Raw genomic sequence first — 19,244 nt, 5'->3', positions numbered from 1 at the left:
CACCCTGTCACATGGCCAGGTCCTCTCTCTTGGGCTCTGGAGGTGCTGCTGCCTGGTGATGTGCTCAGGCCTCCTGCTGTCTCAGCAGGCTGAGCTCTGGACTCCCAGGGGCCCTGCTCCCACTGGCCAGGCACCAGGTTCACATAAAGCAGAGATGACTGAGCTCCCCAAATCCCACATGGTACAGAGCTGGCTGAACTGACCCATCTGGCTGCAGACACAGTGGATGGGAGATGCTAAGGAGAGACAGAGTTCTGTTCCCAGGTCGAAAACAGGTGAAACTCAGGAGTGAGTACTTGGCAATTAGAGTCCAAACTCATTTGAGCCTCATTTTGATGCTGCTCAGCAAATTTCCATCTCATTCATATTGTGAGGTATCCCAGGAAATGCTTGGTTAATTGTGCAAGAATAACAGTCACAGAGAAGTCTTGTAAACAGTGTAGTAGTTGCTGTACTTTCTACAGCTATATCTATAGAATATAGAATGTAAGCTGTCCCCACTTACAGAGGGAAGCACTTGGAGCAGTCTCTCTACATACATCTGGCATTAAACATTTGCTAACATTTCCTTGTACTTATTTTTTGAACCCTCAAAATATCTGGTCCTTGTTTTTTCCTCCCCAACTTTTGAGTTTTTCAAGGGAATTTCAATAAGAATTTTTCACCCATTAAAGGAGAATGTAGTTCTGAACACTCTAAAAATATGGAGGTCAAACTACAAAAATTAAAACCTATTTGTTATTTCTCAAAATATAGGTTCATAAAGTAATAATGTTTTGAAGATCTTCAGAAAACTCTGAGGACCTATGAAAGTTAGGTGGTGATTCATATATTTACTCTATCACATATATAGTCTGAAGTTTTCTAGGAGACTCACCCATGAGAAAATTAAGTTAAATTTAGAGAAGTTTTCAAGTTGTAGTTAAACCACATAAGCAAAGAAGGACATCAAATAAGTTGATATAATGCAAAATACTTACTAGAGAAATTACTAAATTCTGTTGCAAAAACAAAAACAGTAAATGGTTTAGTATAAAAAAAGTGAAACAAAGAAAATGTCTCAAGTGGTTCTATGTCAGCTTCCAAATCCTAACAGATAGTTGATTTTCCAACTAATATTTGTCACAAATGCCTGGAGTTGGTCAGCAATCACCCATGAAGTACCCAGAAGTTAGCATAGAAGGGGGGAAAGCTGCTGTTTTTTTAATATGGAATTATCACATCACCTATCACATTCTCAATTTGTCATGTATATTTACACCTTAGGTATTGTGTTATTATATTTGTCCTCTAATGGTAATCATTTTATTTTGAAATACCAATATTTTTTCTCTTTTCAAATCCTCAAGGTCTGAAATACCTGTCACCATATTTATGTCCTTAGTAATATTTGTTGGGCGAGTACTGCTTTAAAGACATCTCGATTTGCAAGTGCACTTGACCTCACACCACCCTGCACTGTGTGTGCTACAGCAGTGCAGAAGGGGCAGAGCCTGACTGGGAGCCCTTCACCTGTAAATCAGGGGCATAAAGAAAGCCAGTCTAAGTGAGTGGTCTGAACAATGAACCAGGTGCTAGGTTATTAACCATTGCACAGGAAGTCATGCACTGCTACTGAAAGGTAAAATGATGGATAATACAAGATCCCAAATCAAGGAATTTGCACCAGTGACTTGGGATGATGAATATATATTGATGGGCTGAAAGGTTTTATACCATGGTGATTTCTAACACTCAACAAAATTGGAAAAAAAAAATAGAGATTATGAAGGTTTCAGAGGAAAGATTCCAGTGTAGTCTCCTTTAAAGCCCAATATCAACTAAAGGGAAAAGGAAACTAATACATCGCAGTAAAAAAAGTCAGCAGTGAACAAGAGGGTCCCTCAGGCTGAATGTCAGGTGTGTGTCAGGAGGAACAGATTGCAGGTAGACTGACCCATTGAACTTCACACTCACAACCAAATTAACAGCAACCTACCTGAGTCTGACCACTCACCTATTGCCCTGGAAGACACACAGACTTCCAGAGGAGCTCAGGCAGGATGAGAAGGAAGGTCTTTTTTCTAAGAGCATGTATGGCTAACCTGGCAAGGGGCTGAGGAGGACCCCGGTTTGCAGAGGGCTGAAAAGATGAAGATGCAGGTGACTAAGGAGTGAACTGGTCTGAACTGCTGCAGAAGTGTTGAAACTATGAGCAAAACCTTCCTTTTAGTGTTTACAGCCAGTTTCAGTTTGTGGGATTATGATGTGGATAAGAAATCAATATAATAGAAGGTGTCACCAAGACTAAGGCAAATTATGTGTTGGACAAAAGAAGCTTCAACTTCATGGTGCTGAACATGAAATAAAAATAGAACAAAGTAAAAGTAGAAGTTTAAGTCAATGCCAGCTGGGCTGGAGCCTAGAAGTTGAAAAGTCCTTATGCTGCTCAGTTGGAGAGGAAAGAGCCTCAGTGGGGGCTGGGACTGGTCTGGCTGAGGTCCTGTGGCCATAACACAGCACCATGCATGTCCTGGGGGAGCAGCAGTGAGAGTGGGAGACTGCAGGCAAGTCCAAGTGCAGTCAGGTCACCTCAGTTTTCACAACACTGGACCTGTGAGCCAGGGTGGGAAAGTGAATTCTTGAGATGCTCTCCAAATGAGCCGAATTTTTTCGTGTTCATGGAGATATATTCTCCACCATTATAAATAGTTTCCTATACATTAAAAAAAGTAGAAAGCAATTATTATTTGAATTATTAAGGGTGAATATAATGGCACAATAATGTGGAAATTATATTCATGGAATAAATTAAAGGTAAATAAATCTGAGAATATTAAATAATGCACTGTCAGACAGGTGGTCATGCAGGAGAAGAGGGGAAAACCACTGGAAATGCTCCACATGGGTGTCTCATTAGGTCAGGGAGGTCTGATGGGGAGCTTAGGACAAGCCCTGTAGGTCACACCCAGACCCTGTTCTTTTTTTTTTTTTTTTTCTTCCTCTCTCTTCTCTCTTTATCTTCCCAGACAACCAGAATTTCCAGCAAATGGCCAATGTCACCATGGTAACTGAATTTCTCCTCCTGGGCTCTCCTGATGGCTGGGATCTGAGTTTCCTCTATTTCACAGTATTCGCAATGACCTACCTGGGCACCTTGTTAGGAAACCTTCTCATTGTCACTGTCACCACTGCTGACCAGTACCTGCACACACCCATGTACTTCTTCCTCAGGAACCTGTCCATCTTGGACATGTGCTACATTTCCATCACTGTCCCCAATGCCTGTGTCAACTCTCTCACTGGCAACAGAGCCATTTCAGTGGCTGGCTGTGCAACACAGATCTTCTTGGTCATTTTCTGTGCATGTGTTGAACTTCTGTTTCTCACCATCATGGCCTGGGACCGCTATGTGGCCATCTGCCAGCCCCTCCAGTACCCCCTCATCATGAACCCTCAGATTTGTGTCCGCATGACACTGGCTTCCCTGATCAGTGGTCTGCTGTATGCAGGTGTGCACACAGGGAACATATTCCGGCTGTCGTTCTGCCAGTCAAATGTGGTCCACCAGTTCTTCTGTGACGTCCCCTCTCTGCTGAGGCTCTCCTGCTCTGACACCACCAGCAACATGGTCCTCCTTCTTGTCTCTGCTGTGGCAGTTGGTGGGGGATCCTTTGGTATAATAATCATGTCATATTTTCACATATTTTCTGCTGTGCTGAAATTTCCCACCAGAGCCCCAGGGAAGGCCTTCTCCACCTGCACCCCTCACATCCTCGTGTTTTCCCTATTCCTCAGTTCTGGCACAGCTGTGTACCTGAGGTCCTCAGCAACCTCTGACACCCTCCAGGACATGGTTCTCTCTGCCTTCTATACAATGGTTCCTCCCTTCCTGAATCCTCTCATCTACAGTCTCAGGAACAAACAGGTAAAGGACGCTGTGGGGAGAGTAATGGGACACAGTTGTTCTCAGGGAAATGATAAAGATGTGCTATCATAATATCACTGAGTGGAGTTCAATGAGATTAAGGGATCTCCTATGTGGGCTTTACAGGTTACACTGCCTACACTAAAGTCACCTTATTTTAAGCTAGGTTATTTCATAAATTCATTTTTTATGATTTAACATATCATTTCCATGGATCCTTCATGAAATGTGTAATTTTATTAATGCATTTAAAATATGTGTTTTCTGAAATCATTTGTAAATATATACATTAAAGTTTCATTATATATAAACAGTACCTGTTTCAGTTGCTGTCACAGAGGAAACCTTTACAAATAAAACATGGAGATAACACATAGTCAAATAGTCTGCTCTTGCAGAGAGAAATGGAAAGCATATTTTAAGCACTGTGATACATAATTGTGTCAGTTTAATATGAAAATAAAGGAAAGTCAAATCCTAAAGAACATTTTACCAAATACTTAGAGATAATCACAATAATATTTCTCTCCATCTGGAATATGAAAAAGGAAGACACTCTTTGTCCATGAAGTAAACAGAGAGTGATGGTTACCACCCCCTTTGTCCACAGTCAAATATGTCCACTGGGGAAGAGCACCTGCCTTCCTCGGGAACATCGGCTGCCAGGATTTTAGTATGTCCACGAGTGACCCAGTGTCAGGGAGCTAATTTGGGGGTTGAGTTGAGGTCAGCCTTCTGATCATTCCTCCCCCAATGTTTACTTCTGTAATGTCTATGGGGATGTGTCCTGCCTGAAATGACCAAAGATGGAATGTAAGTGTCTGACCAAAGAGTGTGTCTTCCGTCGACTCCAAAATTCCCCCCCAGTTTCCTGGAATTCGGAAAGCAATCCTGTATCTGTCTTGTGGCTGTCTTTATGTTGTTGCTGCTGTTGTTTTCAGCAGGGTTGAACCCAAGGGCCCAGCCCCAGTCCTTTTTCTGTTTAATCACAGAAAACAGGGTCTGGCTAAGTTGTTCAGGTACATTCTAAGTTGCTGAGGCTGGCTTAGAACCTGAGATCCTCATTCCTCAGAGTCCTGAGCCACTGGGATTGCAGGTGTACACCCCTGAGTCCACTTGTGGCAACACATCATCTCACACAGATATTCCTCTACAAACATTTTAGTGTCCTCCCTGGCATATGTTTTGTTAATCATTAATTATAACTGACATAGGCTCAAGTCAATTTACCTAGGAATGCTTATATAACAAAATGAGAACAATCGTTTATGCAATATCACAATCAATATATTAAATTCCAAATTTTAAAAAACAATTTTGTTCACCAGTACACTAATAGGATAAAAGTGGAGAAAAGCATAAGTGTATTTATTACCAAGGAAATAAAAAATCTTCAATATGTGTGATTAATTATCTAAGGCATTACTTAAAGTCTGCCAACTAGGGAATACTTGTAATAGGGACCAGTGAAATGCCCAGCACTGGTTGATGCAGGTAATCTTGATCTGCTGTAGCATACCCAACCAGAACACAAGCTCCACCCACTCACTGTGTCCCAAAGCTTCTGGTTCTCACTGCTCCAATGTTCTCTTCTAGAACAGAAGGACCTTCAGGGAACCCAAGATGAATTCTGCCAACTCCATCTTTACATGCATTTTCTCTGCAACAAAACTAACTGAATCTTAATTCATGAGTTTTTCATGAGCTGAGGTGGCCATGAAAATGAAGTTTAAATTTAATGGATAAAGTTGGAAAGACATTGAATTGCAACCACCAGTCTTATTGAGAGGTGTCCATTTGATACACACCTTTGGGCATTTAATTATGTTTTATATTGAAAGGCTGATGGTAAAGGAGATGGATAAAGGAAATATTGATATAAGGATTCCATGATATCTCACATCTTATATCAAATAATGCAAAACCCTCTAAGTGTGTGGATGTGGTATGGAAATTCTGCAGAATTTGGAAAAAGCATTTACTTTGGGTACTAGTTGTGAATCCAGGAAACAATTTTTATAGTAATATTAATTATGTCAAAGATATATTTTGGTAAGCCAGGTTTTCTGAAATATCATGTCTCCCCTTATAAGGACACTATATTTAGGAGTCCTTGGTAGAGCCTTTTTTTTGTGTTTCTGTTTGTCAGTGCTTTATAGAATCAAAACTATGGAAGACAAAGACTTATCACAGCCAATAGTTAGAAATCTTTTGAGAGTTTAGCTACCAAAAAGACATAGTAACTTAATTTAAAGAGTGTTTTAAGGTAGTATCCAAGACTGAGAATATTTTGCCAGAAGCAATAGACTTTTCCAACTTTTATAAAGGCTTTAGAATGTTTATATCAATACTATAGACATATAGCATTTTAAGAAAGAATTTGTTTATATTAATAAAGTTAGATACCAGATTTGATCAGAATTTTAAAGTGGTCATTTAAAAACTAATGCCAAGGAAGGTGTAGTTGTAAAGAGATGGCAGTCCCTTACAGATGGTAAATATTTCACAAGGAGACTAGGAAAGAAACTGAAGGAATGTAAGGAATTTGCAAGACCACACACCTTGCAGACTCAAAGATATATAAGGGAAAATTCCCTTGAGAAGTGTCTTAGGGGCACCCTGCTTGCACAGGGGGCCCAGTAAATTATCTTTCCATGCTCAGCAAGGAAGATATCAGAGACCACCTTGGTAGTAATTTCAGGGACCCAACAATGGTGTGATCTGGCAGCAGGCTTTATCATCATTTGTGTGGTGCTTGCTCTGCAGGAATGCAGGGTGCTCAAGGTAAAAGGTTCTGGAGGCTTCCACCATCATTTCAAAAAAGTGTCTGAGAAGCCAGGCAAACTATAACAGGGCATGAGGTCCTACAGGCTGCCCCTAACAGGGTAATAAGTGAAGTTGTGAAGGTGAAGCCAAAGTTGGAATAATACCCAGAAATTAACAGATGCAGTACAAAGAACTCTCAGCCAAGAAAAACTGCTATCTGAAAAGATGGTCAAAGCCAAAGAGAGCCCTTGGGCTCTGCAACTGGGAATTTTAAAAAGGCAGGAATTTGCAAGTGAAAAGCCAGCCTCTACCTGAGAGCAAAGACTGTCCAAGGAAGGGGGCACAACCTTGGAAAGATCTGCAGAGCACCCCTAGGCCAATATCCACCCTGCTGATTTTTTATCTACAAATAACAGGAGAGATCTGCTGTGCCAGGTTTCTGATTCAGTCAGGCTAGGTGGGAACCCATAGCAACCCCCTAGCAGCCACCAATCAGCATGAGACAGGGAAATACCTGGGATGCCAGATGACCCCCAGTAGTTTACGGTGGGGTGTTGGGAAACCATGTAGTTCAGCGCATACTCTGGGCTTGGGGCCTCTCAGTGTCACCAGTTGCTGTGTGCACAAGCTAGCTTGCAATAAACACCTCTTCGCTGCTTACATCGATCTTGGTCTCTGGTGGTCTTTTGGGGGTCCCAAATTCGAGCATAACATAAGCCCTTTGAATTTGCCTTCAGTTTCAGGTGAGATTGTGGACTTGGAATTTGGAGCAGCACTGTAATTGACCCTTGGAGATGGACTAAGTTGATTTTGTGTTGTGAAATGGACATGAGATTAAAGGACCAGCAGTGAATGTTATGGGTGGAATGTGAGGGTGTTTCACAAATGTTCCGAAGTTGAGGCAGGAAATTTCAAAGGTCAAATAATGGGTGGTGAGAGCTACAAGCTATTTAGTCTATTCTGGTTTGCATAATGTGACTGTGTAGTAGCTTCAGATATGTGGGAACATTGCTGGAGGAGATAGGACACTGGGGTTAGCCCTGGAACTATTCATCTTCCTGCATCACCTTTCCCTTTCCCTGTCTTTGCTTCCATGAAGCCATAAATTGAGCAGCTTCCATCTGCTGTGTCCTTCCCCAACGTGCCCTCACCATGGGCACAAAGCCATGGAATTGGCCAATTATGGAATAAAACTCTGAACCCATGAGCTGAAATATGCTTTGGCTCATCATATGTGGTATTTGTTTATTGTGGGGTTTTTTTTCTTTTCTTTTTTTTTTTTTTTTTTTTTTTTTAATGAAGGCATTTTGGTCACCACAATGCAAAGCTGATTGACACAATTATTCAACATCATCATAGAGAATGCAGAAAGTGAACCAGAAATATCAAGGATAGCAAAACATATGAGAACCAATAAATCAGTCACATTATGTTAAGAGAAAGAAGAAGGATATGTCCACAAATGGATATGCTGATTAAAATATTTCTGCCATATACATATAATAATGGTACCGCTGTTGACCGGTGACGAGTTCTTGCTTCCCCAATGTTGAAGAATAACACCAGAGAAGCATGCTGAGGCAAGGTCAGAGTGGAAAGTAGAAGTTTATTAAAGGACAGCAGAAAAAAACTTATCCCAGAGGAAGAAGGGGACCCAAGAGATGGAATACGTTGAAGGGCGAATGTGTTCCACTTTTTATAGTTTTCAGTGATGGAATGTAGGTGGGAAGGCCCCAGGTAGGCCAAAGAAGTAATCTGAGCAGGAAGGACTTCTGAGTCAGCATCTTCACGTTTGCTGGGGGCTGTTCATTAACACTTCTCTGGGATGGGCTCTTGTCTTGGGCTTTTCCAGGACTTCATTAACATTCCAAGAGTTGTTCAACTTTTCCCGGAATTCATTCTCAACATAGCCTCCATTTTAGATCTTACTCGATATTAGACCTGATTTACCTAACTACATTGACTACCTAACTTTAAACCTGGCTTCATTCCCCCCTCTAATTTTGGGAACTCCTTACTGCTGTAAGGAAAGGGGGTGAAGATCGTTCTGGCTTCTCCAGGCTGAAAGGGGACAGTGTTGGGCAAGCAGTTTGGAGTCCCCTTTTAAAAATCGGGTCTATCGAGTGGTCCATGATAGAAGTCCAATTGAGAAGTAATAGGCTGGAAGGCCATTTGAGTGATGGGTGGTCTATAAGAGAAACAAGAATTCATTAGTACTGGAACCATATTGATGCAGCAATAAATGCCACAGCACAGGAATATGCCAATGAGTATGATGACAAAGACAGAGACTAACAATGTCTTCCACCAGGAAGTATCAGAGAACCAGGAGCTAAGATATTGTTCCCATGACAAGGTTGGTGAGAACATGGCTTCTATCTGAGCATGTAAATCTTTAAGGATATTTGTCACATTGCCAGAATTGTCAAGGATGTAAACACAACATTCAGTTTTAATAATGGCACCAGTACCACCTTGAGTTGCAATGAGGACATCTAAAGCCATCCGGTTTTGTAAGATGGCCTTCCTCACAAGTGTTATTTCAGTATTAAGGAGAGAGATACTCTCCTCAACATCATGGAGGGCAGTTTGAGTATAATTGTTTAAAGTCTCTACATGCCACATTACATCTTCTAAACCAATTTGTGGGATAAACAGAGAAGCTAGATAATCATACCAACGAACAGATCATCCCCATCTGTGTTTGAGATTGGGGAGGTTTACTGGCTGTGTTATATTTGGGTTTCATCTCCCCTGCATTCAGGGGTACCCAATAGTACATCTTCCTATCCAGCCTGGGGGAAGCCAGGGCCATAGGTTAGTTCCACATATCCACTGAGTCCCATTGGGTGCTGGCCAAATAGTTTTAGGTCTAGAGAGCCAATTTGTTCCAAACCAATCATTGGCTTGTAAAACTATAATTTGTTGGCATTGTGACTCTGGGGTCCATCCTAATTCTCGAGTAGCATTAGGCCATGTGTCATAGGTATGGTTTTGTTGTTCCCAATAGATTGTGGCTTTTTAGTTTAAATGCCCAATAGTGGGAGTGAGCCATAAATCTCCATCCCAAATCTGACAGATAATTTATATCTGTGACATATTGATGGTGCAGGTTGTGGAAGGAGAGAATTAGATGGGCCTATATTGGATTTAACAGTGGTGGAAGTCTGAAGGTTGGTCTGATTTAAAATGAAAATCTTTCCATGACCAGGTTGTGATAAAGTTTCATTTATAGGCCATAAATTAACATCTGCACGAGAGGCATTTTATAAATAGCGTCTTTCTTTCTTTTGTTGTAACATTAAGGATTGTAAATTTATCCAGTCATTTCCTTGTAAGGGGGATACCCACAAGGTAGTCCAGAAGTGCTGGAAATGGGTAATAGTCCACATATCCAGCAATTATCTTTCTGTAACCTAGTGGCATATTGTTGAGACCACATTAGAAAAGAGTTAGCCTCAGTTGATCTGTTTATGGTAGCAAAGAAAGAGAGAAGGAAAAGTTTACATATCACCATTTTCTCTGCAGAAGAGATATCTTAGGTTCTCTACTGGAGTGCAGGGGTATCGTTCCTCAGTTTCTTGGGAAGAAGAAGTCTCTTTGGGTATCGGCTCAGAGTGGCAGGCTTTGATCCAAGAGTGGTGGATCCAATTCTCCTGTCCCAGCACATTTACTGCAGAAGGGGTGGATAAGATTACAGAAAAAGGTCCTTTCCAAATAGGGTCTAGGTTTGGAGAGTTTGAAGGTATGGTCTTAATCATAACTAGATCTCCAGGCTCATATAGAGGTGGAAAAGTAACTGGCTCAGATATAGGATATTTGTGAGTTTCAGATTGAAATTTGGTCAACTTTGTGATATGAATCACTAGATCTGCAGTTTCTTGGTCTTTAAGGATATCATTTCTTAGGAATGGTCTCCTGTGTAAGAGCTCAAATGGGCTGAACCCTAATGTTTTGGGGGTGTTCCAGATTCTGAGCAGTGCTAAAGGAAGCCATGGGTAGTGGGTTTCTTGAGTGAGTTTCCTTAGATGTCTTTTTAAAATATCATTAGTTTTTTCTACCTTTCCTTAGCATTGAGGTCTCCATGCACAATGGAGATGATATTTGATGCCTAAGGCTTTGGCTATCCCCTGAATGACAGCTGCCTTAAAGGCTGCTCCATTGTCACTCTGCAAACTTCAAGGCAACCCAAATCATCGGATTATTTCCTGTAATAATGCCTTGACTACCTCTCCTGCTTGTTCAGTTCGGGAGGGGTAGGCTTCAGTCCATCCAGTAAAAGTGTCTATCATAACTAATAAATATTGAAATCCATTACTCTTAGGCATATGGGTAAAATCAAGTTGCCAGTCTTCCCCAGGGAACTGTCCCGTCCTTTGTAATCCTGGGGGCTTTTTGTCAGAATTAAGTGGATTATTTCTTTGGCATGTGTCACAGGCTTTGACTATTTGGTGGATAGTCTTTGAAAGATCCTTTCCTTCAAATATCTCTCGGGTTGATTTGAGAGTATTTTCTTCTCCTAGGTGGAAAGATTGATGTAAGGTATGTAAAATCTTCCACTGGGAATTAGCAGGTAAATAAAATTTGTCATCTTCCATTTGAATCCACCCAGAGGGTAAAAGAATACCTCCTTTAGATAGTGCCTTTTTAGTTTCCTCCTGGGTGTACTGAGGTCTTATCTCTGGGGGAGGGCCTGTCCATATCAAAGGGGCTAGCAGCCTCTTTGGCTTGTTGGTCTGCTAGTCTGTTCCCATCTGCTATCTCATCTATCCCTTTCTGATGTCCTTGGCAATGAATTACTGCTACCTCTTTGGGTAAATGGACAGCCTCTAGCATTCTTAAGATTTGCTCATAGTTCTTAAATAGACATTCCCCCAGTCGTTTGAAATCCTCTTTCCTTCCAAATTGCTACATGTGCATGCAGGATTAGGTAGGCATATTTAGAGTCAGTATAAATATTAATTCTCTGTTGTTTCCCTATTTCCAATGCTCTTATTAGGGCTATCAATTCAACTAGTTGTGAGCTTGTGCCTAGGGGCAAAGATTGTGCCTCTATGGTGTCATGTAAGGTCACCACAGCATATCCAGCTTTGCATTCTCCATATTCCATAAAGGAACTCCCATCTGTGAACATGGTGAGGTCTGGATTGGATAGAGGAAGGTTTTGAAGATTCTTTCGAGCTGAGTAATTTATAGCTAGGACTTGTTGGCAGTTATGTTCAGAATTTCCCTCTAATTTCTCTGGGACGAAGGTAGCTGGGTTTAAATTAGAACAAGTCCTTATTTGAGTTATAGGTCCTTCTAAAAGTAGGGTTTAATATTTTAGAAGGTGATTATCTGAGAGCCATAGTTCACCTTTTGTATTTAAAATTCCTGAGAGATCATGGGAGGTGTAGACTATAAAGTCTCTTCCCAGGGTGATTTTAATTGCCTCAGGGACTAGCAAGGCCACAGCTTCTACTACCCTCAAACAATGAGGCCATTCTTGAGACACTAGATCAAGCTCCTTACTGAGATAAGCTAATGGCTGTTAAACTGGTCCTTTCTTTTGTGTGACCACTCCTAGGGCTATTCCTCCTCTTTCAGTAACAAATAGGTTGAATTTTTGTTCAGTGGGTATGCTGAGGGCAGGGGCTTGGAGTAAGGCCCCTTTCAATGCCTTAAAGGCTTTAATTTGTTCTGGTTCCCATATAAGGGAAGTCATTTCTTGGCATAGTGTCTCTTTGAGGAGGCTATAGAGATGTTTAGCTATTTCCCCATATCCAGGGATCCAAAGCCTACAGTATCCAGTTATCCCTAGGAAGTCTCTAAGTTGTCTTATGATTTGAGGTAGAGGATATTGTCCTATTCTTTCTGGTCCTAGCTTGCGAGTTCCTTGAGACAGCTGTAATCCTAAATATTGAACTTATTCTTGGCATAATTGAACTTTTTTCTTTGAAACTTTATAACCCTTATCAGCTAAGAAGTTTAAAAGCTCTTTAGTAGCCTTTTGACATTCCTTTTCAGTAGTGGCACACAAAAGTATGTCATCTACATATTGTAGGACAGTCAGAGATGTCTTATCTCTGAACTCTGTTAAATCCTTAGCTAGGGTTTGGCCAAACAAATGAGGACTGTCTCTAAAACCTTGGAGTAATACAGTCCAAGTTAGTTGAGATCCACTATCTGGTTCTTCAAAGGCAAACAGATATTGTGTTTGGGAGTCTAAGGGTATACAAAAAAAGGCATCCTTTAAATCTAACACTGTAAACCAAGCAGCGGCTGCTGGAATCTCAGATAACAGAGTGTATGGATTAGGAACCATAGGGTGGAGAGGAACAACTGCTTCATTAATTATTCTCAGGTCCTGAACTACTCGTCATTCCCCATTGGGTTTTTGAATTCCTAAAATGCGTGTGTTACATGGGCTATTGCAGGGCACTAAAAGTTTCTGTCTTTTGAGGTTCTGAATGATCTTCAATAAGCCCTTTTTTGCCTCTAGGCATAGGGAATATTGTCTCTGATGTGAAAAGACAGAAGGGTCCTTTAAGACTATTTTGATTGGAACTGCAATTTTTGACCTTCCAATTTTGCCTTCAGTAGCCCACACTTCAGGGTTTATATCACATTCTAATAAAGGCAAACATAACGGTCCTCTCAGTCCTAAATTCATTGTAATGGATGTCTGAAGTTTTGAAAGTAAGTCCCTTCCCAATAAAGGGGTAGGACATTCTGGGATTATCAGAAATGCATGAGAAAACATCACCCCGTCCCACTCACAACTCAGTGGGGGAGTAAACCTTCTGGTAATAGGCCATCCATACACCCCTTGTAAGGTTACAGTATTAGAGGAAAGGGGTCCGGGATAAGAGTTGAGCACAGAATAACTGGTGCCAGTATCTAAGATGAAGTTGACCTTTCGGCTCCCTACGGAGAAGCATACCCGGGGCTCACATGCGGTGATAGGAATTATGGGAGCCAGAATAGAGCCGGGCCCCATCATGCCTGTGTGGAGGAGTCTGGCTTCAAGGACCTATGCCTCTGAGGACAGTCACTCTTCCAGTGATTTCCTTGACATTTAGGGCAGGGCCTTTGAGGTGGACGCTTGACTTTTGGGCAATCCTGTTTGAAATGTCCTTCTTCTCCACAATGAAAACAAGTCCCTTTTGTGGGTTGAGGAGCATTTCATCTTCCTCCTTCACCCTGGGAGCTTACTCCTCTAAGAGCTTCAGTTCTTTTTCTGTCTCTGAGCTCTTTCTCCTTTTTTCCCTCTATATCTCTATTATAAAAAACCGAAGTAGCAAGTCGGAAGATGTTATCTAAAGATTGATCAGGGCCATATGCCAATTTTTGTAACTTCCTCCAGATGTCTGGGGCTGACTGAGTGATAAATTTGTCCTTTAAAAGTAATTGGCCGTCTGTGGATTCAGGATCCACACTGGTGTGTTTTCTCATTGCCTCTCTGAGTTTCTCCATGAAAATAGCAGGGCTTTCTTGGGGTCTCTGAATAATTTCTGAAATCTTAGAATAGTTAATGGGCTTTTGCTTGATTCTCCTAAGGGCCTCAAGGATCAACACTTGGAAATGGCTAATTTTCCAAGCATCTTGCTAGTCGTTTGGGTCCCACTCAGGATCATTTCTGGGAACTGCCTGTGCTCCAGATGGGTAATTAGGTTTGCTCCTAGTCTGTTCTGCTGGGGAAGGAGCGAGGTGTAGTTCATCCCCAAATTCCTCAGCTGCTCTAAGAGTTGCTTCTTTCTCATTGAAAGTCAAGGTCTGGTTGAGTAATAGCATAATATCTTTCCAGGTGAGGTCAAATACCTGGCATAAGTTTTGAAATACCTCAATATATTTATCTGGTTCCTCTGAAAATCTCCCCAAGTCAGTTTTTATCTGCCTTAGGTCTTGAAGGGAGAGGGGGTATGTACTTTGGCCCAAATTCTCCTCCTGGCATCTCCTGGAGAGGTAGTATATTTGGTTTGCCTGTTGGGGCAGACGTAGGAAGGTCAGGATATGGAGGACAGGAAGGCTGTTGTTGTGCACCAACAGGAAATGGAGATTTTATGGGTTCTCCTGATACTTTCTCCTCAGTAGGTAAGTCCCCAAGATTTTCTCTCTTCATGGCAGATATCATGGCTAAGTCTACTTTACATTGTTGGCATAATTTAGGATTTTCCCTTAGAGCAAAGAAAACCTGAACATACGGCACCTCACACCATTTCCCTTCCTTTTTGCAAAATTTATCAAGCTGTAAAATTGTATTAAAATTGATACTTCCCTCTGGTGGCCAGGTTTCTCCATCAGGGAGGAGGTATTGAGGCCAGGCCTGGTGGCAGAAGAAAATGAGGTGCTTTTTCTTGAGCGTCTGAGGGTTAAATCTATTCCAATTTTTCAATATGCAGGTAAGTGGTGTACCTGGCATATTGGAGAGTGAAGCTCCCATCTGAGTGAGAAGAGGAAAAAAAACAGGACTCAGGCACCTGCGCCAGAGAAAACTGTTCATCTCCCTAAGCTTGAGCTTCCTAAATGGTCCATAAAACCTGTCTCTCACCTTGCTTTGCCAAGGGGGTTTCTGGTCCCCTTTGGCAAAGTGCTAGGGTCTCAGTTTGCCCTGTGCCAGAGACCTTGGGAGGATTCAGACTTAAGGGCATTACTGCTTATCCTCCCGGCCACTAAAAATCCATTGCAAAAGAGAATCATGTGCTCTTTTGTTGCCTTTGCTCTGTAGACTAAAGGAACCGCCTGCCTAAGGGTGAGGGATATCTACTGGTTGTAAGGTAGCACTTTCTATCAGAGAGATTACAGAAGGAATGGATTCTAAAAATGCCTCTCTAGCAGCTTAAAGAGAACACAGCACATTTTAAACATTGGGGCGGTAAAACAGACTAGTGAAAGTTACCTATGCACCTTAGGGAACCTGGGCAGATTTTACTAATTATCCCATGCTTTTCTCTCAGTCCTACAACCTGAAACATCAGTGTAATTGGTGCTATTAATGTGATCATATCTTCCAGGTATACAAGTCTGTAAGGTAGAAGCTTTAGAAAGAGCATTATATCAAGCTGTGTTTTAAAGTTGTATGGTAATTTTAGGCTTAAAAAAGAAAAACATGTTGGAGATTTATTTATATCATTTGTGTTCTATAACTGGACTTGTTATCAATAAGATATGTAAAGTTCTATGTTACATTTTACACTGAGATACAATTTAAATGTATTTTTAAGTTAATGAGAGCCTAATCTGTGTGAAGGTTTTATTGCAAAACACAAAAGTACATTACTACTTTTCTACAAAAGTTTAAAATCTTTCAGCTTTTCTTTAATTCATGTTTTAGGTGTGATATTATATTGTGTTGGCTAATATTCATGTGAACTTGAGCAACAATTTATGTAGGCTTTTTAAAATATTGTTTAAAAAAGCAAATATCAGTTTCAGAACTACAGTACTTAAGATTTATGAAGAACCCCGCCTTACCTGAGATAAGGCTCTCTCTCTGTCCCATCTCATTACATGTGAAAGTGACTATGGAAGAAGTAGGCCAGATTTCAGTACATTTAAAGTTGTGTCCAAAAGTTGGTTTTTGCCAAGATTACTAGAATCTCAAACAGGGGATTATAATGTATAACTCTGCCAAAATTCAAGGTAGCTATTACATGAACTAAACATGTTTTTACTCTTGATAATTTTATTTTGTAGTTTTCTTATAAATGATCTAAAAAAATGCCTGTTAATGTTTTGCAGAGGTACTGATTTAAGAACACACAACCTGGGTTAATTTAAGATAAGGAGTTATCACCTACAGGAGAGAGATATAGACATTAAAGCCCAGTACTCTTAATATAAGGCTGTTGAAACTTATTTGCTGGATGTTTAAGATTAAGTTTTAAAATTAGTTAAATTAAAAGGGCCAAGAAAACCAATATTTGGCTCTTGCCCTCTGAGTCAGTCTGAATCAGGGAATAGGGGACTTCTCCAAAGAGCTTTGCAACTCTGGGCCACATAACCTCCCGATCAGGGAGATTAATGAGACCAGTGGAGGACAGAAAGCCAATCAGTGCATTTGCTGTGAAGAGGAGGGTCATCAGAAAAGGGAGACATCCCTGATGCTTCCAAGGGAAGCCACATGGTCAAGCAAGGCCTGAACCCATCCTAGCGCAAATGGCACTAGCAGAACTGAGAAGCTGCTGTAAGTTCCCCGAGGACTCCCAGGGAAATTCAGCTGACTGTTAACAATAGATAGAAACAAAAGTCAGTTTGACTTGCTTCATCTTAAACACTTAGCAAAGACAGTCAAAACCAAAAGAGCTATTCCTGGGCATTTTAAATGATAATAATAGTTATTCCATAAATAAGTAAACTGGAGGCTGAAAAAGAGATTCTCAGACAGGAATGCCTGATAACTATCAAAAGGAACTGCCGGAGTAGTTTTTAGTTTAAGGCCTTTATTTCTAACCAACACAGGGAGGCTTAATGTTTGATAGTATGGTTATCCAGCCCTAAGTAACAGAATTAAAGATTTCTCTATTAGACACAGAGGTCATACTAGTAAAAGGATTTTGCAAGATCAGATGACATTAAATTATTAAACTGTATCTTAAGGAAAAGGACATCTGTAACCCTAAAAGTTAAATGTTGTGTTTACATCCCTGACATTTCTGGCAATGTGACAAATGTCCTTAAAGATTTACATGCTCAGATAGAAGCCATGTCCTCAGCAACTTTGTCATGGAAACAATATCTTAGCTCCTGGTTCTTGGTACTTCCTGGTGGAAAACATTGTTAGTCTGTCTTTTGTCATCATACTCATTGGCATATTCCTGTGCTGTGGCATTTATTGCTGCATCAATCTGGTTCCAGTACTAATAAATTCTTGTTTCTCTTATAGACCACCCATCACTCAAATGGCCCTTCAGCCTATTACTTCTCAATTGGACTTCTATCATGGACCACTCGATAGACCCGATTTTTAAAGGGGGACTCCAAACTGCTTGCCCCACACCATCCCTTTTCAGCCTGAAGAAGCTAGAAAGATCTTCTTTGCCCCCCTTCCTTACAGCAGTAAGGAGTTCCCAAATTAGAGGGGGGATTGAAGCCAGATTTAAAGTTAGGTAGTCAGTGTAGTTAGATAAATCGGGTCTAATACCGAGTGAAATCTAAAATGGAGGCCATGCTGAGAATGATTCCAGGAAACAACTCATGGAATGTTAATGAAGTCCTGAAAAGGCCCTAGGCCAAAGTCCATCCCAAAGAAGTGTTAATGAAGTCCTTCCAGCTTAGACTACTTCTTTGGCCCACCTGTGTCCCACCCCTCGGGCCTTCCAACCTACATTCCATCACCAAAACTATAAAAAGGGGAAACAACCGCACTTCCATGGATTCCACCTCTTTCTGACCAACAAAGGAAGGGGAGCATCCAGGAGGGAAGGGATGCGAGGTTGGGCGTGTTGCATGGCCCATACGGAAGCAAATGTGATTGGGGCTTTCCCTCAGTGCTAGATACCCCTAGGGCTGTCAGGAGGGGGCTCAAGAGAAAGGAACCTTAGGAATCATCTGAGTGTAGCCCAGACCAGAATTCCGCAGTTGTTCCAAACTGGCAGATCAGGATTTGGGACACTGTGTACTCACGCCAATTGCTCTCCGGGCCCAGACAGAAAGGTTGGAAGCGGCTTTGGCAGAACCCAACATGCCTGCTCTGTATTGAACAGGTGATTGAGAGCTGCCTAGCCCTGGAAACCTCTCACCCGAGTCTTGAAGAGTGGCAGCTGCACTAATTGCGTTTAAGTAGCCATCGGGTGCCCACCTTACCCTCCAGAAAGAAAGAGAGAAAGATGCACTTCAAACAGACATGGGGTGCGTGCACTTACCTCGGTGTAGAATCTCAGTCTGGGACCTCCAATATGTTACCGCTGTTGGCCTGTGACGAGTCCTTGCTTCCCCAATGTTGAAGAATAACACCAAAGAAGCACGCCGAGGCAAGGTCAGAGTAGAAATTAGAAGTTTATTAAAGGACAGCAGAAAAGACTTCTCCCAGAGGAAGAAGGGGACCCAAGAGGTGGAATCCGTGGAAGTGCGGTTGTTTCCCCTTTTTATAGTTTTGGTGATGGAATGTAGGTTGGAAGGCCCGAGGGGTGGGACACAGGTGGGCCAAAGAAGTAGTCTGAGCAGGAAGGACTTAATTAACACTTCTTTGGGATGGACTTTGGCCTAGGGCCTTTTCAGGACTTCATTAACATTCCATGAGTTGTTTCCTGGAATCATTCTCAGCATGGCCTCCATTTTAGATTTCACTCGGTATTAGACCCGATTTATCTAACTACACTGACTACCTAACTTTAAATCTGGCTTCAATAGTGTCAAAAGTTGTGTAATTGTGAAGTGTGGTAAATAACACTGGATGATAACCGTGAACTGTTACAAACGTTAATTTTGTGTCATGTGGATTTCATCTCAGAGTAAGAGATTTTGCTGCTGAACTTCAGACAGTCTTAGATGTTTCCCACTTACATGTTGGGGAGTGTGAGAGTTGCCCACTACCCTCAGTGTTAACAGATCCCCATAAGCACCCCTAACTCACACTGAGGTGAAGGAGGGC

General features: G+C 41.5%; 1 protein-coding gene across 1 annotated transcript; it reads left to right on the top strand.

The window, feature by feature from the left end:
* The first annotated feature begins 3,013 nt into the window (after positions 1–3,013).
* Positions 3,014–3,979, top strand: LOC114084609 (olfactory receptor 14C36-like). Its single transcript, XM_027925646.2, has one exon. It carries the CDS (start codon positions 3,029–3,031, stop codon positions 3,977–3,979), a length of 951 nt encoding a protein of 316 aa, XP_027781447.2. The 5' UTR covers positions 3,014–3,028.
* The last annotated feature ends 15,265 nt before the right edge of the window (positions 3,980–19,244 follow it).

The sequence above is a fragment of the Marmota flaviventris genome, assembly GCF_047511675.1.
Source record: "Marmota flaviventris isolate mMarFla1 chromosome 5 unlocalized genomic scaffold, mMarFla1.hap1 SUPER_5_unloc_2, whole genome shotgun sequence".
NCBI classification, from domain to species: domain Eukaryota; kingdom Metazoa; phylum Chordata; class Mammalia; order Rodentia; family Sciuridae; genus Marmota; species Marmota flaviventris.
The sequence above is the reverse complement of the archived record's forward strand: the minus strand, read 5'-3'. Positions and strand labels throughout refer to the sequence as shown.

Bases quoted from the DNA above. Each gene is read 5' to 3' on its own strand.
- LOC114084609 (XM_027925646.2), top strand. From the start codon at position 3,029: ATGGCCAATGTCACCATGGTAACTGAATTTCTCCTCCTGGGCTCTCCT.